General features: G+C 35.4%; 2 protein-coding genes across 24 annotated transcripts in view; one reads left to right on the top strand and one right to left on the bottom strand.

The window, feature by feature from the left end:
- The window catches only part of SNAP47 (synaptosome associated protein 47), a 779,054-nt gene that overhangs the window by 22,500 nt on the left and 732,122 nt on the right, over window positions 1-24,432 (top strand). The gene's annotated exons all lie outside the window — the stretch shown is intronic.
- Window positions 1-24,432, bottom strand: part of CDC42BPA (CDC42 binding protein kinase alpha) — a 332,162-nt gene that overhangs the window by 133,067 nt on the left and 174,663 nt on the right. For all 23 annotated transcript variants that reach the window (XR_007719261.1, XM_050757123.1, XM_050757286.1 and 20 more), the window contains exons 11-12: window positions 16,440-16,562; window positions 6,866-6,999 (exon numbers count right to left, since the gene is read on the bottom strand). Coding sequence is in view for 22 of the 23 variants with exons in the window: in XM_050757123.1 (XP_050613080.1) it covers window positions 6,866-6,999; window positions 16,440-16,562 (257 nt within the window). In the remaining variant the exon portion in view is untranslated. The remainder of the gene's footprint in view (window positions 1-6,865; window positions 7,000-16,439; window positions 16,563-24,432) is intronic.

The following is a 24,432-nucleotide window of genomic DNA, read 5'->3' as shown; positions in this document are numbered from 1 at the left end:
TTAATTTCCACAAATGAGGAAAAAGTTTAGGAATAAACGATATGATGGTCAAAATAAATATTTGTAAAATTTGATAAATATTTGTGAGGTTGTTTTCATAAAAAACAAGCATTGCCCTTGACATGGAGGCTACGCCTCAAGCCAGAAGCAAGGAGACAGAAACTAAACCGGAGACTCCCTAATTGAAGTGAGAAACTTAGAGGAGAGCTAAAGTGGACTCAGGGCAGTATCACTACCTACCTCCCAGCAAAAGGAAATGCAGATTTTCTTTGGGGGAAAGAACTGCAATGAAATCTGAATTTTTCACATATTAAGAACAAACAAGAATGAGCTCACAACCACAGATTCCAAATTACTCAAAGAACAAAGCACCACAATCAAATAACAAAACAATAAAAATAAACATCAAAGGTATCTTTGTACCTTTGTATCTTTAGCTGTAAACAAAAGATACAGCTAAAATACTGGCCAATAACAACACATAAAGAAAGTTATAAAGAGGTAATACAGGTTGAATATCCCGAATCCAAAAAATTTGAAATCCGAAATGTTTCAAAATCCAAAACTGTCTAATGGTATTAAAATCATTAGATATCAACACAAAATTGCTACATATGAAATGTTTAAAGGAATAAAAGATGAAATAATAAAAATGAAAAAATGACAAAAGGCTATTAAAAATGACCAAGCAGATTTATAGAAGAACTGTATGGAACATTTAGAAACAGAAAACGTTAAGGTTGGCCCAGTTGGTCTCATCTATAATCCCAGCACTTTGGGAGGCTGAGGCAGGAGGATTGCTTGAGCCAAGGAGTTCAAGAGCAGCCTAGGTGACATTGTGAGACCTCATCTCTACAAAAAATAACAATGCCAAAAAAACCAAAAAAGGCCAGGTATGGCGGTGTGCGCCTATAGTTCTAGCTACTGTGATGGGAAGATGACTTCAGCCTAGGAGGCTGAGGCTGCAGTGAGGTGAGATCACTCAGTTGCACTTTAGCTTGGGCAATACAGTGAGACTCCACCTCAAAAAAAAAAAAAAAAAAAAAAAAAGAAGAAAAAATATAAATGTTAAAATTAAAGACATGCATCAATCACTAGAGGAAGCTCTACATTTATGAATCAAGAAAAAAATTTAAAAACCCAAACCAGACATGTTCAAAAAACAACACTCTTTGGTAATACCAAAGAGAAATAAAAGACCGTAAAGAAATCAGAGGGACAAAAAGACAAATCACCTATTCCCCATCCTCAAATAAGGTGGGAGGAGGAAAATCAGACTAAGAATATAAACTGAAGAAGTAACAACAGCAACAGAAACAGGGTAAAATATTTTCAAAGACATGAGAAGATAATTAAAATTATATACCCGAAAAATTACTTTTCAAGTCTGAGGCTTCATATAAACAAAAACTGGCAGAGCTTACCATAATCAGATCTGCACTAAAGGAACCAGTAAAGCTTTATCTCAGGAAGAAAAAAATGATTTTAGAGATCTAATGCAAGAGAAATGAATAGCTAATAAAATGGTTAACGTGAATGTGAATGTAAACAAGTGTATATATAAGATTATACTATAAAAATGTTAACTTTGTACAGTAAACAAAAGATACAGCTAAAATACTGGCCAATAACAACACATAAAGAAAGTTATAAAGAGGTAATACAGGTTGAATATCCCGAATCCAAAAAATTTGAAATCCGAAATGTTTCAAAATCCAAAACTGTCTGAGTGCCAACATGATGTTCAAAGTGAGCATTTCAGATTTTGGATTCTCAGGTTAGAAATACTCAACTGGTATAATGCAAATATTCCAAAATCCGAATGCTGGTCCCAAGCATTTCAGATAAGGGATACTCAATCTGTAAAATTAAACCTCTTTAAATTGTTTCTGGGAAATAGTTTTAAGATATTTAACTTCAACTTAAACTTGGTTAATACACATGGTAGAAGCCAAGAGTAACCACCAAAAGACTAGAGAGTAAAGTAAAATGTCAACAACAGCAACAACAAATGTCAGTGAAGAAGAAAGAAATGATTTTGCAAACAGAAAGAATTCTGGAGACTGCTGCATAAGAATGTAAATATACTTAACATTAATTAACTGTGCATTTGAAAATTGTTTAGATGGTAATTTTATCTTATATGTATTTTACCACAGCTAAAAACTTTTGAGAAGGGAAGAAAGGAAATAAAAAGCAGCATGCAAAAATCATGACAAACAGAAAACAAAAAATAAGATAGTAGAAACATATCCATATACATTAGTAATCACCAGTTAAAGGCCATCTATTATATTGGATTAATAAATGAAATCTTGACTTCAATAGAAAAAGTATTATTAAGGATAAGGAATGTCACTACATAATGATAAAATTCAATACACTAAGAAGAAATACTATCCTAAACTTTTGTGCATTCTATAAGATAGTCTCAAAATCATTAAAAAGAAACTGTTAGAACTTCAGAGAAAAATTGGTAAACATCACTATAATGAAAAATTTTAATTTCTTAGTCATTAATAGATAAACCAAGTAGGCAAAAAAAACGGTGAATATAAAGACGATCTGAAAAGCTCAATTAACAAGCTTCATGTACAGAAGCTTGCTCTCTAAATTGGAACACAAACTATTTTCAAGAACACATATTGAATGTTTTAAAAATGGAACAGGCTAGGCCACAAAGCAAGTCTCAGTAGATTTCAAAGAACAGATATTATGTAGAGCAAGTTCTGTAATGACACTGCAACTAAATTAGAAGTCAACAAAAAAAATAAAACTCCATACACTGAAAATTTTAAAAGATACTTATCAACAACTCACTGGTCTGTGAGAAAAAGAACCAATGCAATTCAACTGTTTCTATGAGACCAGTATAATCTGAATATCAAAAAAAAAAAAAAAAAAGAAAGAAAAGAAAGAGGAAAAATAATAACACACCAATCTCACTTATAAAAAGAAACGTGAAAATCCTTTTTAAAAATTAGTAAATCAGTTCCAGTGATATATAAAGTAGATATGCATGAAGTCTGGCGCTAAACTCCTTGTGCTAAAAATCTAGCTCCACCACTTTCTATTTCTATGACCTTGAGCAAGTGAACTAATTTCTCTGTGCTTGGTCTCACCATTCATAAAATGAGAATAATGATATCACCTAACTCATGGGGCTGTGATGGAGATTAAATAATTTAACATATGTAAAGCTTTCACAACAGTGCTATTAGAACAGATATTTGCTACATAAATGTTATCTATACTATCACAGTATTATAAGAAATTTGGGCTTAACCCAGAAATATAACAGTGACTTAATATTAGAAAAAGTCTACAAATGTAGTCCACCACACCAACTTATTGAAGGATAAGAAACATATAATCATATCAATAGAGCACAGAAGGGCACATTGAATAAAGTCAATACCCATTCTAAATAAAAAGCTATTAACAAAATAGGAATAGAAGGTAACTTCTTTAACCTGATAAAAATTATTTATTAAAAACTTACAGCAAACATTATTAGTGATGAAATATCAGAGGCAATTTCTTTAAAATTGGGGAACAAGATGGGGATGCCTGCTATTATCATTTCTAGTCAACATTGTACTGAGGTTCTAGCTAATACAGTAAAACAAGGAAAGAAATGAAAGTCTTTTCTGTACGAAATTTTATGGAAGAATATTTTAAAAGAACTTTAAATATATGGAGCGATATGTTTACGAATAAAAAGACTTTAGGAATGCAGAGAAACTTTCATGTTTTTGCAGTTTGTCCCTTCTGAACAAATTTTATCAAAACCTGGGCTAAATGAAAGTCTTAAAAAGTAACTTATAACTGATTTAGTAGGGAGAAAACTAAGATTTACCTTCTGGAGGTTATGTGTTTACATTACAAGGTGGGGTGGCAGAGAGTAGGAGCCTAGACCAAGGGGGCTTCCTTTGATAGAGCAGAAGACTCTGGGCTTATATTTACAGTGGAAATATTTATCTATGTTCCAAAGGGTTAGAGAAAGAACCCAAGATCCTTCTCTTTAGATTTCCAAGGAACTCTCTCAGAAGAGGAGAAAGCAGGAAGCAGTTGCTTCTTTATGTAAACACCTGGATAAATGTTTTCAAGGCTCCTCATTTACAATACAGATTCCTTCTGTGTAGGGTTTTATCCTGCCAGCTCTCAGGGTATTTCTCTTGAGGTAAGACTTAGCATAGAAGGGAGCCATGTAGTTATTCCTTGCTGTATGTAAGTAATAACAGTCCATTCTATTCTGGAAATAATCTGTGTGTATATTCAGAAAAACAGTAATAAATATATATAGTAAGAACTTAAAGACAATATTGTAATGATGTTAATTCTCTCTAAATTGATCTATAAATTCAATGCATTTTTTTTTCCTTGAGATAGGGTCTTGCTCTGTTGCTCAGGCTGGAGTGCAGTGACATGATCATGGCTCATTGCAGCCTCGATCTACCAGGCTCAAGTGAACTTCCTGCCTCAGCATCCTGAGTAGCTGGGATGACTGGTGTGCACCACCAGGCTAATTTTTTTTATTTTTTGTAGAGACTGGGTCTCATTCTGTTGTTGCCTAGGCTGGCCTCAAACTCCTGGACTCAAGTGATCCTCCTGCCTCGGCCTCTCAAAAGTGCCAGGATTACAAGCATGAGTCACGATGCTCAGCAGATCAAATGTAATTTTAATCAAAATTCCATCTTCACAGTTTTTAAAACATAGTTGAGATACAGACTCTAAAATTTTAAAACTTTAAGATAAAAATTTAGGAGAAATTTTTAAAATCTCAGATTTTTTTATATAAGACAGCAAATACACTAACCATAAAAATATTGATAAATCTGGCCACAATAATCCTAAGAACGTTTTTTAATAAAAAGATTCCTAAAAGCAAAAAGATAAGCCACGGAGAGATATTTGTAACACATATAACTCACAAAAGATAAGAATGTCCAAATATTTCCAAGAATTCTTATAATCAGTAAGAAAAAAACAACCCAACAGAAAAATAAACCAAAGATATTAAGAAATATTTCACAAAAGAAATGTAAATGACAATAGACCCATGTGAAGATACTTGACCTCATTAGTAATTAGAGAAATGCACATTAAGACCACAACCAAACATTTTCTAAAACCTAAAATCTCAATTTAGACTAGATTGGCCAAAAGTAATAAATCTGGTAATATGAACACAAACTCCTATACACTACTCGTGGAAATGGAAGTTGGTATACTAGAAAACAGTTTGGCATTATACAAAATCAGAATATTTGCTAACCCAATCAAAAAATGGGCAAAGGACCTCAGTGGACATTTCTCTAAGAAGACATACAAATGGCCAATAGGTATATGAAAAAGTATTCAACATCACTAGTCATAAGAGAAGTAAAAACCAAAACCATAATGAGCTGTCACTTCACAGCTATTGGAATGGCTATTTTTTTTAAAAAAAGACAAAGGATAACAAGTGTTGGCAAGGAATGTGGAGAAAAATCATTTTCTAATGCCTATAGGATATTAAGCAAATCACTCAAAATCCTATATTGGTATCATCTGTTTCTTTTCGTCAGCACTATTGTCTTCTCAAAATATATGAAAAGGATTTTTCATGCTAAAACATTAAAAATTGGTGACTATCTGTCACTATAAATCTAGCGGTCAGATTTTCATCCTCTTTTCAAAGGGTTAGAGGAAGAACCCAAGATCCTTCTCTTTAGATTTCCAAGGAACTCTCTTAGAAGAGGAGAAAGCAGGAAGCATAACATCCATTATGTTAACTACATTTGGCTGAGTAATCCTACCAATAAATATAAAATGGTAAACCATTAATATTACTATAATATTATTAAAGTTAATAGAACACTAACTGTTTTAAATGACAAATATTATTAAATTGGCAATGAATTTAAATGGGCCTATACAAAAAATTGGTTGAAACTGCATTAAGAAGAAAGTAAAAATGTATTGGTCTATTTCAATCTATTCTTTAATAGCGTTCTCTTTTAGTCCTTTTGATTAGTTTCTTCAGCTAAAGGTTATTTGTTTTATTTTTAATTCCCTCCATTTCTTTCCTGGCGCAAAGACTTTCAAATCTTCCCCCAGAGGATTTCATTCATTCTATATTATCAGTGCATTATATTAATATATTACATTATTGAATACAACTTATGCTATGCCATAAACTACAGATTTCTTGTTTGCAATGGCTAGTATTAGTCCCAACATTTTTGTATTAATGAAAGTCACAGTGCTTAGCAGCATGTGGTTCAAGAAAAGTATTTTCTCTAGTGCTTGAATATTACTTACCCTATTGGGCTATGTTACAGAGTCTTAACTATCAATAAATTTTCTCGATGTTTAAAATAATGTTTAAATGTTATACACAGTTCTTATGAAAATCACTTTAGCTTTTTTACCCATGCTGCTTTGAAAGATAAAAACTGACATTTAAAACAAATAACCAAAGAAATTTTAAATTATATTTTAAGAATGTTCTTATCAGTAAGTTATAATGAAAATATGCCTGTATTTTAAATTTTTTCTATAGATGCTAAACAGATTCTACTATTTTCTTATTTCTTCGTGTTTCTTTTTCAATAACATTCACTTTTAATCTAGTCCTTTGACTATTAACTTTCTAAAAGAACAAAAGATTCTGAACTTTCAAGCTTCAACAATTTAAAAGTTTATTACTAGCTACTCATCAAATGACATACACCAAAATAATCCTTATATTTTTAAACCAACTTTTAAAAAGATAAAATATACTATGTATTATTGTAATTCATTATGAATGCTTTCAGTATTCTATTATACAAGATTCAAAACAGAGAAAAAGCTTTAATGATCTATTCACATATTTTACCTTATTTAGATCTTCCCTTTCTTGTTGTAACGTTTTGATTTGTTTTTCATAAGCCTTGATTTGTCTAAAAGCTTCATCTAGTTCTTGCCTCACAGCATTAGCTTCTTCAAGTTGCTGTTCCAAATGACTCAATTCTAAAAACAAAAGACAATGTTTCTTTTACTATTTGTATAAAAGCAAATGATTGAACCTAAGGTAAAACAACTAAATTTTTTTTTTAATCAGTATTTTGAATTTGGTGTTAGGTCTACTGACAGACAGTGTATACCAGTATGACTCTTGACAAATTAAATGCTTATCAGTTCACTGTAAAGATGGTGAATTACGTATGCCAGTGTGAAAATGTGCAAAATTTATGTGCAGAAATGCCTTACAGATTCATTGTGAAAAAAAATACTTGGAAAAACAGCACCTTCAGACCAATTAAAAATTTAAAACTAACAAGCAACAAGAAACCCAACCAACAACAACAAAAAGTCAAGTTTTACTGCAGTGTTGGTAAGCATCCTAAGGCTCATGTTGGTCAAATTACTGTGTAAGATGATTTTGATTCTAACAGGGTGGTTCCAAATCACCCAGTCTAGTTACACCACTGTTTATCTGAAGAATAAACTCTGATTTCCAAAAAGCACATACCTGAAAAACTCCTGATCTAAATCAATTCTTCTATTTTTCGATGAAGAAACTCAGGGAGTTGAATAATTTGCCTAGTCACATTGCAAAATGTGTATCAGAGATAAGACTAGAGCCCAGGAAATCTTGCACTGACTTCTCCACTTTACATGGTAATGTTATTAAATAATGTTTAACATTCTCAGATAAGAGGGGATATTAAGAAACAACAACATTATTTATTTTAACCTATGCCTTAAAATGTAATAAATTGATAGGAAATGTTCCTGGTATTAAAAGTAAACTAGGAAAGAACTGAAGTCAGTGATACAGAGAAATCTAAACAATATTCATGATCAGTTCTGCTCTGGATATTTTCTGTTCTTTACACATTATTACTCTGAGTCAGCAATACCCAACCTTTTTGGCACCAGTGACCAGTTTTGTGGAAGACAATTTTTCCATGGCCCAGGAGTCTGGGAGCTGGGAGATGGTTTTGGGATGAAACTGTTCTACCTCAGATCATCAAACATTAGTTAGATTCTCGTAAGAGGCATGCAACCTAGATCCCTCGCATGAGCAGTTCACAATAGGGTTCACGGTCCCATGAGAATCGAATGCCACCGCTGATCTGACAGGAGGTGCAGCTCAGGCGCTAATGCTCACTCACCTGCCATTCACCTCCTGTTGTGCAGCCCAGTCTGCCGGTACTAGTCTGTGGCCCGAGAATTGGGAATCCCTGCTCTAAGTGACATCCCCAGAAAAGTGACATGAGCATCCCTTAGGAACTTAGATATGGAGAATATCAAGCCCCAATCAAGACCTAATGAAGCAGAATCTATACAGTATCCTCAAGTCATTCATTTGTACATTAATGTGTGGGAACCAGTGCACAAAGTGTTGCATACTGTTGAGACTGATGCTTTCAATAAATGAAGCAGTGTTAGTATGTTAGTCCTATTGGGAAAAGCAATTCACTTGTGTAGATGAAATCTGCAGTCTAAAAATTACTTAAATGTATTAGTGTATCATGCATTGTATAGTACTACATTCCATAAATAACTGGTATCAGTGCAATAAACTTACAGATTTCAAACTTACTTTGAAAGTATAGTTATTAATAGCACAGTTAACTTTTGAAGATGTAAAGTTGTATTAACTGGTTTTCATAGTATCTGAACAGTATCAATTAACGAATGCTTATGTGAAGAAAACTAAAAATCATAGGGTGTTTAATCTTAATCATGGTGTTTAGTCTTATATTCAGAAAACTGTATTTTATCACTTTATCACATTTTGGCATTTCATAGGGGAATATTTCTATTTAAATTGATTTCTTTCAAACACATTTAAATATTTTCTAGTTCAAGTTTTTAACATTTTTAGGATTTCAAGAATTTCTTGTTTTTCTTTTTTTTTTTGAGACGGAGTCTTGCTCTGTCCCCTAGACTGGAGTGCAATGGTGTGATATTGGCTCACTGCAACCTCCGCCTTCCAGGTTCAAGCAATTCTCCTGCCTCAGCCTCCTGAGCAGCTAGGATTACAGACACTTGCCACCATGCCCGGCTAATTCTTGTATTTTTAGTAGAGATGGGGTTTCATCATGTTGGCCAGGCTGGTCTGCAACTCCTGACCTCAGGTGATCCGCCCACCTCAGCCTCCCAAAGTACTGGGATTACGGGCATGAGCCACCGCGCCCGACCTGGATTTCAACAATTTCTAAAGTAAATATCAATTTACTTTTGTTATTTCTCATAATTAAGAGTAAAAATGTAGCCTGTAAAGCAGCTGACTTCTGTCACTTCCTGGTTCATTTTAATTACATTTTATGGTTAAGGAAAATCAATTTAGAGTAGCGATATGGTACATTTAGTAATCCATTCTGAGCACACTTTCTTTCTTCTACTTTTGAAGTGTTCTTCTCTGACATGTTCAATTTTTTCAGAAATTATTGTTACTGACTTATTTCAACAGCTCTGAGAAACAAAAAAATTCAGTATTTCATAAAATTTCCCTATCATATAAAGTTTATAACAGATGATATCACATGGGATAGCATCTAAAAGCTTTAAGGATATTTTTACTGATTTATTTCAATACAGTGTTAATTTTAGTTTTCCCCACAGCCATTTTATTTTGGCTGCTTTGCAATGGAGTTGTTGGAGAAATATATGTCAAATTTCCCTGTTTTATATTTCAGACACTTTTCAAAGTGAAAAAAGCTCAAAACATTCATTTAAACAACAGTATGTGAATTATGAGAAGTACAAAAGAATGTACCAGATTAAGAAGGGTTGGAAAAGATAACCCCTCCTCCAATATTTCATAAAATCCTCCATTATGGAGGGAAACACAGCACTCGTAATTTGGAAAACACAGAATGTTGCATTCCCAAAAGATGAACACCCCATATCAAGAAAAATCCAGAATTCTTTGAACTTTGGTCAAATACTATAAAATGGGTAAAGCAGCAGAGCCTTTACTTTCACTACAACAAATAGCAAATATGGCTAAAATTCTGAAAGAAATCCAGAGACTATTAAAAATATCCAACACAATTAGCCATGACATTTAGATAAAGTTGTTAAAAACTAATTATAGTGAACAAATAGAAAAAGCTGTACTAGGCCGGGAACCATGGCTCATGCCTGTAATCCTAGCACTTTGGGAGGCTGAGGTGGGCAGATCACCTTAGGTCAGGGGTTCAAGACCAGCCGGGCTAACATGGTGAAACTCCAGCTCTAGTAAATATACAAAAATTAGCTAGGTGTGGCACACACCTATAAACTCAGTTACTTGAGAAGGGCTGAGGCAGGAGAATCACTTGAACCCAGGAGGTGGAGGCTGCAGTGAGCCAAGATCGCATCACTGCACTCCGGCCTGGGCAATAAAATGAGACTCTGTCTCAAAAGAAAAAGCTGCACTAGGAAACTGGGTTAGCTGATATCAACTAAGTGGTTCTTAGCTCACGGATGCTATTTAGGACTGTAAAATTCAACTTGTTAGTAATGAGGACTTAATGAAGGTATCATACATATGGGGTTATTTTCTTGGTGCTATATGGCATGGAAAAGAAATATAAAATATGGTCTCTGTCTTGAAGGAGATAAGTAAGACAACAGCAACACTCTTTTAAAAAATAATAACGTAGAAAATCAAATGCAAATTGTGTGGCAGGCTATATATGCTATAGGAATTGAGGTCCAAAAATGGGCATGATTAAAGCAGTATTCAAAGTGGAACACTATAAACTGGAAAGGGGTTAAGACTGGGGCCAGCAGGAGGTTGGCAGAACAACCAAAACATCTCCCTGATCCACAAGATGGATATTTTCATTTTTCCCATTATGTAACTCTTCTGAGATGCGAAGAAACTTTACTTCTAATTATAATCAGTAAAAACAGGCTCCCTTATTATCAACTTAACAATAACCCACAACACTCGGACCAACTCAGGCTCCCTTATTATCAATACTCCTATTCACAGGGGAGAGAGGGAAGGAGAGAGACAGACAGAATGTGTGTGTGTGTGTGTATGTCTGTGTGTGTGTTAGTTTAGGGTTGGACAAACAGAAACGGTACACAGAGACACATATCCCCAACCTCAAGGCAACATAAGAATGAGAGTTTCAAAAGTACATTATAGATTATAATAAATTTTTCATTTAGGAAACAAAAAAATCCTATTTTCTCATACAAAAATATTAAATGAGGTATGAATTTTTTATTTTAAAAAATTTTATTTTTGTCTGCTGATACTCAACAAATATATATTTAGTGTCTGTTATACAATACTGGCAATAAGCTTGGCATTAGGAATGTAGTAGGAAAACCTACTATAACCTACTTCCTAACCTTTAGGAGCTCAGAGTATGGTAAAGAAGCAAATATTAAAAAGAAGTTGTCAATAACTATAAATTTGTCACATTTTTTCCAGGAACTTAAAAATATTGGAGAACACTGCTGTTGGGAAACACAAGATAACCAGTCATTAATGGTGGGTATTTGTATACACAAAGACTTTGCTCAAGAAGTATCTGGAGGAATGACAGATTGAAGGTATTTTGGATACTTTTTTCTTCAGAGCCAAATTAAAGTTGGGGCTACTCATCAGGCAGGTCTTAAAGGGAGCCTTCAATTTGTATTTTTTGTTAAAAAGGAAAGGAAAAAAGAAAGGGAAGGAAAAAGACAGTATGTGAAGGAAGTGGAGCATCACGTGGTGATTCAGTATGGCTGGAATCACTGGACAAGGGAGTAGTAACAAGAGATAAAGCTCGAGAGGCAAATACATGCATAATAATGAAGGGCCTTGTATTAGAATTGAGAAATTTCTACTTTATCCTGCAGGCAATGGGGGTCCACTGAAGATATTTATGTTGAAGCTGTGACATGAACAGACTTACATTTTTAAAGCTTACTCTGGAGACTTCAAGTTCTGGGAAGATGGAATAGATATATTTCCCATTCTTCCCATTAAGTATAACTTAAAACCCTAGACATTATACATAAAACAAACATAAGACGACTCTGAAATGTGAAGGAAAAAACTTCCTCAGGACATTGGGATCTGATAAACAACATAATGGTTGAGTTTTCTGGGGTTTCTTCTTGGTTCATATACCCCAGAATTAGAGCTAAAGATGATAACCCACAAATGACAACAGGTATAAAGAGAAAAAGCCCCAACAAAAGCCTGCTCTTTCTAGCCAAAGGATTAGGAAAGGGGTAGACCAGGAAGACAGAAAACTCATAGAAAATAACAATTCTACTTGAGATAAACATCACAGAAAAAAACTGGTCCCATGTCACCAATGTCAACAATGGATAAGTGCAGGGGGGCTAGATTTCCAACCTCATGAGGCTATAATGAGATGCTCAAACATATCTGCAAAAGTGGTGTCAGAAAAACACTGGGTGTGGTTACTCATGCCTATAATCCCAGCACTTTGGGAAGCTGAGGAGGGTGAATCACTAGAAGACAGGAGTTCGAGACCAGCCCAGGCAACACAGCGAGACCCCATCTCTACTAAAAACACAAAACATTAGCCGGGTGTGGTCCCAGCTACTCTGAAGGATGAGGCACAAGAATTGCTTGAACCTGGGGGATGGTGGTTGCACTGGGCTGACATCATGTCACTGTACTCTAGCCTGGGCAACAGAGTGAGACTCTATCTCCAAATTAAAAAAAAAAAAAAAAAAAAAAAAAAAAAAAGAGTGGTATCACAAAAAGACAGGACATTAACCCTCACTGGCTGACAACAAGCCTCCCCTCACACACACTGTCAGTGGAAACCACACAGGAAACCTGGACTTCTACCTCCAACCTGGGTTGACTTTTGGATCGCAAGCATACTGTATTTTCAATCTCTATGTGGTTGGGAAAAAAATCTGCATATAAGTAGATCCACACAGTTCAAATCCATGTTGCTCAAGGATCAAGTGTATTTATAAATTTACAGCATATTTAATTTTACTTTAAAATAAATCATTTATAATAAATGTATAATTTTATAATAATTTTATGCTGCCTCAGCATCCATTTTGAATGCAGGTTTAGCTTTCTTGTTTCAGAGGCAGGGTTTAGTCACTCTTGATGCAGTTTTAAATTCTACACCACACCCAAGGGGCTCAAGCTGGAGACATCTCTCCCACCTAGCAGACTGGGATCCTGCCTTCCAGCCACCTCCTCTAAAGGGACCATTCAAGCACTGGCTTCCAAACTTAAAGTGATCTACATCCTATTCCCTAATATATACTGCTAGTTGCCATGCTCTCCTGCTCAAGGCTCTCTGTCTCCCTGCACTCCCTGACCTCCAGGTGTGTGGCCTCCAGGTGTGCCATGTGCCACAATGTCTGTAAGTACTAAAAACTCTTAAATGTTCACATTGAGGTTGTCATTGACGCTGTACCAGCAATCTGACTCCTGACTGCAAGGCTGCTTCAGAAAGGATGCATGCAGGTGGATCCCCTGCTAGTGCTCTTTTGTTCAGGCCTCTGGTGGCTGCTGGTGACAGTAGCCACCAGCTATGTTGACAGAGAAACAGCCAGTACAAGAAAGAAAGAAAGGAAAAAGAAGAAGAAAAAATAAAAGAACACTAAAGACTAATATCCTTCATGTATATAGATGCAAAAATCCTTAAAAATATATTAGGAATGGAATTCAGCAACATATAAAAATAATTGTACACCATGACCACTGTTTACAAGAGGGATGTATGGCTGGTTCAACACTTTAAAATCAACCAATGTAATTCGCCATATTAACAGGTTATTTTTTGAAAATCATATGTTCATATCAATTGATGCAGAAAAAGCATCTGACAAAATTCAGCACCCATTAATGATTTTAAAAGCCCTTATAAATACAAAAACAGAAAGAAACTAATGCTTTCCCCCAAGATTGAGAAGCTAGAATGTTCTTCTCATCATTCTTCTTTAGCATAACATAGTGCTGCAAGTTCTTGCAATAAGGCAAGAAAAGGAACCAAAAAGCATATAGATCAGAAAGGGAGAAATAAAACTGTTCCCACCTGCAGATGACATGATCGTCAGAATTAAAAATCCCAAATAAACTATTTTTTAAAACCCTATTAGAACTAATAAGGGAGTGTAGCAACACTGTAGAATACAAAATAAACATGTAAAAATCAACTATATTTCTATATATTAGCAATAAACACATGAACAATAAAATTAAAAATACAATACTATTTGGAATTGCTCAGAAAATGAAATTACTTATCATGATTATATATATAATGGGTTAGACATCAACACAGGTTTCCTTTGGATAGTGCCAGAACATTACTGTGAATGACAGCAAAACGTTTTAAGATTTAAAAATTTAGCTCTTACACAGAGCTAACAAAGAAGCTCACAACTATTTTGGTGAATGACATAACAACTAGATTATTGATTTGAATATTTTACATCAATATCATCTATTTCAAGGCAGTTTTAAAATTAATTAGCAAGCTTTCAAAAGCTACTGCCATTCAAAGCCACATTCTACTATTAAAAAGAGAAGAGACAGGCTTATGAATAAGTTTTCCAAATTCCTATTGCCTCTCTGAAGACAAATCACCGACCACTCTAGCTGGTCTTCTGTTCTACTGCTTTTTTAGTGTCATACAACTCTAATGTAGACATTCAATGACACTCTTAATGTTACTGTTGGTACCAAAGTCCATGATTCACTTATCACGTTCCCAATCTATAATAACTTACTTTTGGAAAGATAAAAGTAACAGAGATTAGATATATAGATATTTCTTAGGAGGACAGCCTCTTAAAAACACAAAATAAGGCCGGGCGCGGTGGCTCAAGCCTGTAATCCCAGCACTTTGGGAGGCCGAGACGGGCGGATCACGAGGTCAGGAGATCGAGACCATCCTGGCTAACACGGTGAAACCCCGTCTCTATTAAGAAATACAAAAAACTAGCCGGGCGAGGTGGCGGGCGCCTGTAGTCCCAGCTACTCGGGAGGCTGAGGCCGGAGAATGGCGTAAACCCGGGAGGCGGAGCTTGCAGTGAGCTGAGATCCGGCCACTGCACTCCAGCCTGGGTGACAGAGCGAGACTCCGTCTCAAAAAAAAAAAAAAAAAAAAAAAAAAAAACACAAAATAGCATTCACAAATTATGCTCAAAATTAAGATCTCCATATATTTAAAATAAACAAAGTGCTAATATGGCATTTTAAATAGTCACTTTTATAAAAGATGCTACATTAGATTATTTCTTCTCTTTTACTTATTTTTGCCTAAAACTGCCTTTCTGGAGAGGCCTGACCATTCTCGTTAAAACAGTACCTTCTGCTCTCTCTTCCTATCCCTCTACTTATTCAGATCATGTAATGCCTCTAAACCCTGCAAAAAACTGCCATTTCATTCTGAGTAAAAACCAAAGACCTTACGACAATCAGTAAGGCTCTACTGATCAGGCAACAAGCCCATTTCACCCCTTTAGTTCTCACTTCCTTCCATTCTCCCTGCTTGCTCATTCTGCTCCAGCCATGCAGTACTCTGTTTTACTTGAACACCTGGGGCACATTTGATTTTAGAGTCTTTGCACCAGCTAGTCTTTCTGCTTAGAACATATATTTTGCAGATAACTGTATGGCTAACCCCCTTGCCTTCTTTAAATTTTTGCTAACATGTCACCTTCTCAGTTAGGCCTACCCCTGGAGCACTATACTTAAAATGATAAAACTCCTCATTTTGCACATCTAATTCTCCTTATTCTATTTTTATTTTTAAAGCACTTATTACCTTCTAACATATTGTATCATTTACAAAGTTATATATTTACTGGTTTCTGTTTTCTGTCCTTTACCCAGGCCAAAGCAAAGATTTTTTGTTTAAAGTTGTTTTGCTTAAGTTGAATCCCAAGAGCCTAAAAAAACACCTGCTACATAGTAGGTGCTAAATATATATTTATTGAGTAAATGCAATAAATGAATAATAGGTATACAAACACTTGTCAAATTTAATTTTAATCTTAGTAATACAAAGAAAAAATAATTGCATAACAAATAAAATAAATTTTCCTGATGCCTGTATACATGCACTCTGCTTGTCTCTAGTGTCCTTCCTCACACCTTACTCACCTTTTCCTCTCCTCACAAATATGCTTTGCCAGACAAATTCCAAAATGAACAGGCCTTCCAAAAAAGCCATCCTTATTCACATAAGTCTGGGTTAGGTGATCCTCTATGTACTCTCCATGTATCTCCATTTATTTTTCCTGATAGCCTTTTCATACGTATTGCAATAACTGTTTATCTGTTTCCCAGACCAAAATGTGAACTCCTTGAGAGCAGAACCCATTCTTATTTGCCCTTCCCTGACTACCATGCAACTCACATCACATAACACAGACAGGTTCTCAATAGATGTTTTTTGTGTGAATAAACCATTGTTTAAACATTTCCTAAATTGAATTAGCAGTGAATCACAGATATTTACCTGTTACTTGTTTCCTTAGTTTTTCAATTTCTTCTTTTAAGTTTTTTATTTCTAAATCTTTGCTTGCTGTTAGTGGACCATCAACAGTTGAATACTGCAGAGCTTGGACAGTCTGTGTTGACTCTTTAAAAAAAAGAATAAATAAAAATATCACCATACTCCAAATTCTTAACACTAATAACATTATATTGTTTGCAGAGAAATTCTTACACAATTTATAGAACAAAACATCTACTCACTGATAAAAAGCATGTGAATACGTAAAAATTAGGTCATAAAAAATCAGGCCAGGCATGGTAGTTCATGCCTGTAATCCCAGCACTCCGGGAGGCCAAAGTGGGAGGATCACTTGAGTCCAGGAGTATAAGACCAGCCTGGGCAACAGAGTGAGACCCTTTCTCTACAAAAGATACAAAAATTGGCAGGGCATAGTGGCACATGCCTGAAGTCCCGCTACTCAGGAGGCTCAGATGGGAGAACTGCTTGAGCCTGGAAGGTTGAGGTGGTAGTGAGTCATGATCATGGCACTATACTCCAGCCTGGGAGACAAAGTGAGACTCTATAAAAAAAAAAAAAAAAATCCGCTGCATATATATATATATATATATATATATATATATGAAAGAATCCACCTTCTAATAATTTTTGGTTTTAAATACTGTTGGTGTACTCTGCCAGTGAATCAACTACGTAGCTCCTTTTTCTCCTAGTAGGAATATCACCATGTGATAACTCAAAAGCCTGGTATGTCAGTCAGATGCTATATGAAGACTTGAATTGGGTTTACAAATGGAGGGTTAGGCATGTTAATATACATATGCAAAAGTGCTGGCCTTCCAAATTTTGTCTGAAAGTTGAGGCCCATCTATAGGTAACTACGGCTCAACAATGTAGCTAAAATATTTAGTTTAAATAGAAAATATTAATTTATCTTGCAGTTCTAATTAGAAAATACACGGTTTTAAAGAACAGTAAGTCTATTGAGGCTTATTCCCAGATATCATCAAAAGATATGGAACAAAGAAAATATTTTTTACCATTTTACACCAGAAATGAAATTGCCCTTTGTTCTAAAATAGGTGTTCTGCTATTTATGGAGGGATTCTTACATAATAAGTCTCTCCTTTACCATAATTCTTTATGAGTTAGTGCAAATCATTACTGATTACTTTGTGTGTGCATATGTACGTGTGTGTGTAAACCATAATCCCTATATGTTTGGCGGTCAATAAATATTTGTTAATTTGAATTAAAGGTGTAAGATATACTACATTGTGCATCTGATCTTGATTTTCTGCATCATATAAGTATTTCTTATACATTTCTATCTCTTTGGGTTCAAAACATGCTAAAAACTGGTCCTTTCTGTATTTATTATTTTGAAAAGAACATCCAATGTTTTTATTTTTTTAAGACATCTAAATTGGGGGCAGAAAATGGGGGGACATAAAAATACCCAATGTGGGAGAGGTGCAGGTGTGGTGGCTCATGCCTGTAATCCCAGTGCTTTGGGAGGCCAAGGCAGGTGCACCACCTGAGGTCAGGAGTTGCAGATCAGCCTGGCCTACATGGTGAAACACCATCTCTACTAAAAATATAAAAATTAGCCAGGCATGGTGGTGCATGCCTGTAATACCAGCTACTTGGAAGGCTGAGGCAGGAGAAATGCTTGAACCCGGGAGGCAGAGGTTGCAGTGAGCTGAGATCATGCCACCACACCCAGCCTGGGTGATAGAGAAAAACTCTGTCTCAAAAAAACAAACAAAAAACCAAAAAATACCAAATGGACATTAATAGGAGTTACTTTTCCTCCTGTACCCCCACCGCCACAGGTATGAAGGTGGGGCAGGCATCCTTGCTCATTATTGCCACCTCTCTCCTCAAAATTCCTAGGTCTACTGAAATGGCCATTTCCTGCTTATGTAGTTATCCACTTGTCCTCCCTATCCTACTCTTTTTTAAACAAGGATTTTACATGTTGTTCTCTGCTCTTCTTTCCATTACTACTCTTCTTATTATTCTTAGTGACTTTAACATCAAAATAGATAATCCATCTAACACTGACTTCTGAGGCACATAAATCCTCTACGGCAGATACTGCTGGTTTTTACCCAGCATCTACTCATCTTTTCTTCCTTGTGAACCAAATTCAATTATCAGGCTACAGTGTGCATAGGCAAGGTGGGCCCAGTCAAAACTGGCTGGCTTAAATTAATCATAATAATTCCATTCCACATTGCAAGTGTTGGTCAAGAATTAGGTATGTGACCTAGTTAGAACTTAAATGGTACCTTGAGAAGAAGTCCACTAGGGGGCTTCAGGGAGAGGTTTTAATCTCCCATTAAATGAAAGATGTATGAAACTAAATGAAGCTTTCCACTTTCTGAGTCTCTGGATATGTGCAGATATGAAGATAGAACTCTTGGTGTACTCTGCCAATGAATCTATTTAGCTCCTTTTTGTCCTACCAGGGAACGTCACCATGTGATAAGTCAAATGCCTGGTATGTCTGTCAGATGGTATATGAAGTGAATCTGGTGTATGAAGGGATGTCTTACCTTCCAAAGTTTACATCTGAAAGTTCTACAATATTGTGGAATCAAGAAAAGCCAAGAAATTAATAGGGCAGCTACCCCAAAATTGGCACTGAAACCATTTACTTCTGGCTTAAGTGAGAAAATAAATCCTTATTATTTAAGAATTCTCACATCTGCAGCCCAAAACAATCTAGCTGATAAGACTTCTCTCCAGTATAACCATCAGATTAACTGGCCACATCCTAAACTAGTGGTTCTCTACTGCAGGTGTACCATCACCTCATGTGAAGGGGACAGAAGGGGAGTCAGTTGTTGACACAGTACATGAGGAGACTGCGACAATCATTTAACATCTGGAAACTCAGAATGTTCAATATCTCAGAGTGTGAAACTCTCTCTCATGTGAAAAAACTACCTCACCCCAAATGCTTGTGGTTCACCAATTAAGAAATTCTACTATACGCTTTGTCATTATCAATAACGTCATGGCCTCCAAAATCATCTCTCTTATCTGTACAGCTTACTACTCCAGGGACCACTTCAACAATTCTTCATTCCCACCACAAATGCCAATCAGTGTGCTCCCAACACTTTCCATTTTTTCCTCTTTACTTCCTTACCTACCCTGGTTAGATTCTTTGGTCCATCACTGTTTTGCAAATACCTTCCATTTCTTTACCCTTCTCTCCTCCATTGTACTTATTCTAGAAGGCCCTCAATCTTGGCTAATTTCTACTCTCCTCCTACTCTATGATTTTACCCAAGTAGCTAAAAATGACTGAAAAAAATACACAGTCATTTAAAACTCATAATTACTAAACTTAAATAACATGGAAATATCTGGCTATCCTAAACTATTTCCCTGGCTCATTTACTCTTTTCATCTCTATACTGATCATTTCATATTTTCTCTTTTTCTTGTCAAATATCTATTATCTCCTCTACCTTCCTTACTCTCAGTGGATGACCCTACTTTGTATGTGATTTATTGTCTGTCTCCTCAAAGTAGAAAGGAAACATAACAAGGGGAGGTATTTTTGTCTTTATCTGTTTTTTATTACATTACTAGTCATATGCAGAACAGTTCCTGGCTATTTGATACTCAATAAATGGCTGACAAATGAATGAATCAGTTTAAATGTTAATCTATGTCACTGCTATGAAATAAGTATTCATGCCAAAAGGCAATGATCTTACATTTTTGTTCGCTTTGCTCTGTGTAGACGATACTATACATGTAAAAATACTAAGAACAAATTAAAGAATTCAAAACATTAAAAAAAAAAAAAAACCAAAACACAGGAAATTCTTAGTCATAAGGGGATGGACTAGGAAGCAACAGGTCACTGCTTTGTTTCTCCTGCTGTAAAAAGTAAAACTTCAGTATATAATTTGGAAAAAATCTTATTTTTAAAAACATCTTTGGTTTACTTTACTTAGTTCTCTTTGCTTTCCCAGTCAGAGGTGGGAAAGTGAGCCAGGGAAGTGAGGCATTCTGAAGTGAAGAGGCTATTACAACTGCTTCTTACCTGGAAGCCTTATTCATTTCTGTGAGTGTACTTAGGTCAAGCCTGGCCTTTAAATTGAGAGATAACATGCTGGAAAGAAAAACCACTGAAGCTTCTGGAGGATGTGTGGGGATGATGCAACAATTTGGAAATCTCAAAGTCCGTAAGCATATTGTGCTTTCATTCCCATGGTATATTTTAATTGTTGTACTTGGGGGCTGCATGGGAAGTTAGGGAGCTTTGAAAAGTCAGACAGAAATCTCTGATAGTATAGAATTATTTCAGAGACGAAGAGCTGCTTGAGGAAGAGAATCTGCTTCAAATACATGGCCAGTCTCTTCATCAAGACACTTACCAAATTTGGAAATGGTATAGGGCAGAAAGCTGAAGAGGAGAATAAATCTCCCATAGTTTAGGAAGTGAAGGAGAAAGAGGCCCAACTAGGCTCTATCCAGCTCCTGCTTCTGGGCATTTGAAATCAAAGGTAGGTTTGAATCTAATTAAAAACGCAATTTAAAGGCGGGCACAGTGGCTCATGCCTGTAATCCCAGCACTTAGGGAGGCTGAGGCGGGCAGATCACGAGGTCAGGAGATCGAGACTATCCTGGCTAACATGGTGATACCTCATCTCTACTAAAAATACAAAAAAAATCAGCCAGGCATGGTGGCACACACCTGTAGTCCCAGCTACTCAGGAGCCTGAGGCAGGAGAATCACTTGAACCGGGGAGGCAAAGGTTGCAGTGAGCTGAGATCAAATCACTGCACTCCAGCCTGGACAACAGAGCGAGACTCCGTCCCCACCCCCCCCCCCAAAAAAAATGCAATTTAGTCTTGTCCAAGCTCAATTCTTGATGGAATGAAAAGGGAGAAGCCTCTCTGGGGCAAAAATAATATAAACTTGCTTCTCTATGTTATTTTTATTCCTGACATCTTTCACATGAGACATTTGGAAAAGCAGAAAAGCATGACAAATGGAAGAAAAAAACAGAAAGGCAGGTTCACAGTTGCTGAAATTTAACAGATAAAGACCTCAAAATATTATTAAAATGTTACAGAAAATAGCGAAAAAATACACAAAAATATGGGGAAATTTCAACAGAAAACTGCAATTGAGAGAATCAAATGAATAAACTTTAACTAAAAAAGACAATATCCGAAATTAAGATTAATCAGATGGACTTAACAGTAAAATGGATATAGCAGAAGACAGAACTAGTGAACCTGAAGGCAGATCAATAGAAAATATCTTAATGAAGCACACACACAAAAAGAAACAATGGAAGGAACAGAACAGAGCATAAAGGAAATGTGAGATACCATCTAACATATACGCAATTACAGCCCCAGAAGGAGAGGAGAAAGTGCACGAGGCAAAATAGTATCTACAGAGACTATGGCTTAGAATTTTGCAAAACTGATAAAAGACATCAAACAAGATTGCAAAAGCTCAGTGAATCTCAACCAGGATTTTCTGTTAATACAAAGAAAGCTACACGTACGTGAATCACAGTCCAACTATTTGAAACTGAAGTTAAGGACATAATCCTGAAAGCAGCCAGAAGGGAAAACATATACATTACATTCAAGAGATTAAGATTAACAGCTGGCTTCTCAAGAAATATTATGGAAGCTATTATAGAAAAGAATAAAATAATACATGTAGAGCTCTGAAAGACAAAGCTGCCAAGCTAGAATTCTAATCCAGCACAAGTATTCCTCCAAAATGAAGGTAAAAATAAAGACATTTTCACATCAACAAAACCCTATCAAGAATTGTCACAACACACTTACATTACAAGAAAACAATAAAGGAAGTTTTTTAGGCTAAAGAAAAATGATTCCAGATAGAAACATGGAATTTAGGGAGAAATAAAAAGCACCAAAAGGGTAAATGAATGGGTAAATTAAATGATACTTAAAATTAATGAGTAAAGAAAACGTAAAGCAACAATTGAGTAAAAATGTATTAAAAGATTTATAACACAGATTAAGGTAAACTACATAACAACAGTCATACAAGGAGCTGGTTGTCTAAAGGTTTCTACGTTGTTTGTGAAGTAGTAACATACAAATTACTAAGAAAAAGATATATAAAGACCTAACAGAAAAATGGGCAAGAACCTCGAACCAGAACTTCACAAGACTAGATATCCAAATGGATAGTATATATGAAAAGATATTCAAACTCATTATCCATCAGGAAAATGCAAATTAAAATCACGGCAGGACATCACTATACTTCTACCAGAATGGCTACAAGTTAAAAACGCTGACAATATCAAGTTCTGGTGGGAGCTGAAGAAAGTAGAACTCATAAATTATTAGTAGAACTATACATTGGTATAATCACTTTGGAAAACTCTTTGAAAATATCTTCTAAAGCTGAAAATCCTCTACTATATGGCCCAGAAATTCTACTCCCAGGTATATATCTGAGAGAAACAGTATATAGGACCATCAAAATAAACATATAAGCACATTTGCAGGAACTTTACTCATAGTAGTCAACATCTGGAAATAACCCAAATATTTACCAACAACAGACTGGGCAATTTTTTAGTGCTTATACACAATGAAATACTAAACAGCAGTCCAAAAAAAAAAAAAAAAAAAAAAAAAAAGAGCAAACTACTGATATATACAAAACATGGGTGAATTTTAAAAAACAACAAGTGAAACATGCCATACACAAAAGAGAATATACTGTATGATACCATTTATATGAAGTTCAAAAACAGGTAAAAATTCATTAATGGTGAAAGAAATTAGGATGATGTTTATTTCATAGTGGTAAGTTACAAACTGGGAAGTGGCATCTGAGGACTTTACCCTATGCTGGAAATATTCTACACATGAATATGGGTGAAGGTTACATTAGTGTACACATATACAAACATTTATTAGGCTTATACTTAAAAGTAGAATGCTTGCACACTTTGCTATGTCACCACATAAAAAAACAAACAGAAAAATTTCAGTCACAAAAGGGAAGTAATTCATATGCAGAGATCTTAACAACTTATGGAAAAACAGAAAATAGTCCATTCTATTGATGTCTACACAGCCTTTTTCTCTACTTGGCCTCTAAAACTATGAGAGTAAAATTCTGTGATTGTAAAACTTTGATTATTTCTCTCCTAGGAGTTACAAGTTCCTGATTATTTGTGCATAAATACATTCCTTCATTCACAAAATATGTAAGTAAAATATATAATATGTGACATCCTTTATTTTACAGAAAAAAGCAGAAAAAGTAGATAGTAGTACTGGGGATATACATATGATTAAATTATAAATAGGATGGTCTGGAAAACCTTCATTGAAGGCATCATTCAACTAGAGACTTGCTTCAAGTAGAGAGTATTCTAACATTCAAAGGTCAAAGAGTTAAGGAAAACTTAGCAAAGGAGACTGGGAAGGACTGGTTTATGAGGAAAAAGAAAACCAGGAGATAAAGTGCCCCGGAAGCGCCCCCCCTGCCAAAAAAAAAAAAGGCATTATCAGGAGGAATAAATGGTCCACAGGATCAAATATTGCTGATAGGTTAAAAGGTGAAGACAGAAATGATCACTGGATTTTACAGCACAGGATAGGGAAATAGACTAGGGGAACAAAGTAGGACTGCTAGGCAGCATGAAGAGCTGACCTGAGGTGAGTGTCTGTGAATCTGAATTAATATTATTAGTCAGCATGTTGTGGGTGTTTTAGGTAAGCTGTCTTCAGCTAGATAGTTGAAGACACAAAGTTGTATTCAAACACGGTTGGGGTTCTGCCAAAGGTATCTGACAAAGAGAAAGCGGAACAATAGATTTGAAGGTATATGCCAGGGTATGATTATGGCTGACCAGAGAATGAAAAATGAGGGTATAAATAGCAGAGTTAAATTGGTGATAGACTTGTAGGTAATGGTGGCAGTGAAGGAATATTGGAGTTAAGGGGTCAGAGA

Source organism: Macaca thibetana, chromosome 1, assembly GCF_024542745.1.
Source record: "Macaca thibetana thibetana isolate TM-01 chromosome 1, ASM2454274v1, whole genome shotgun sequence".
Lineage (NCBI taxonomy): Eukaryota > Metazoa > Chordata > Mammalia > Primates > Cercopithecidae > Macaca > Macaca thibetana.
Note: the sequence above shows the minus strand (reverse complement) of the source record. Positions and strands in the feature narration are given on the sequence as shown.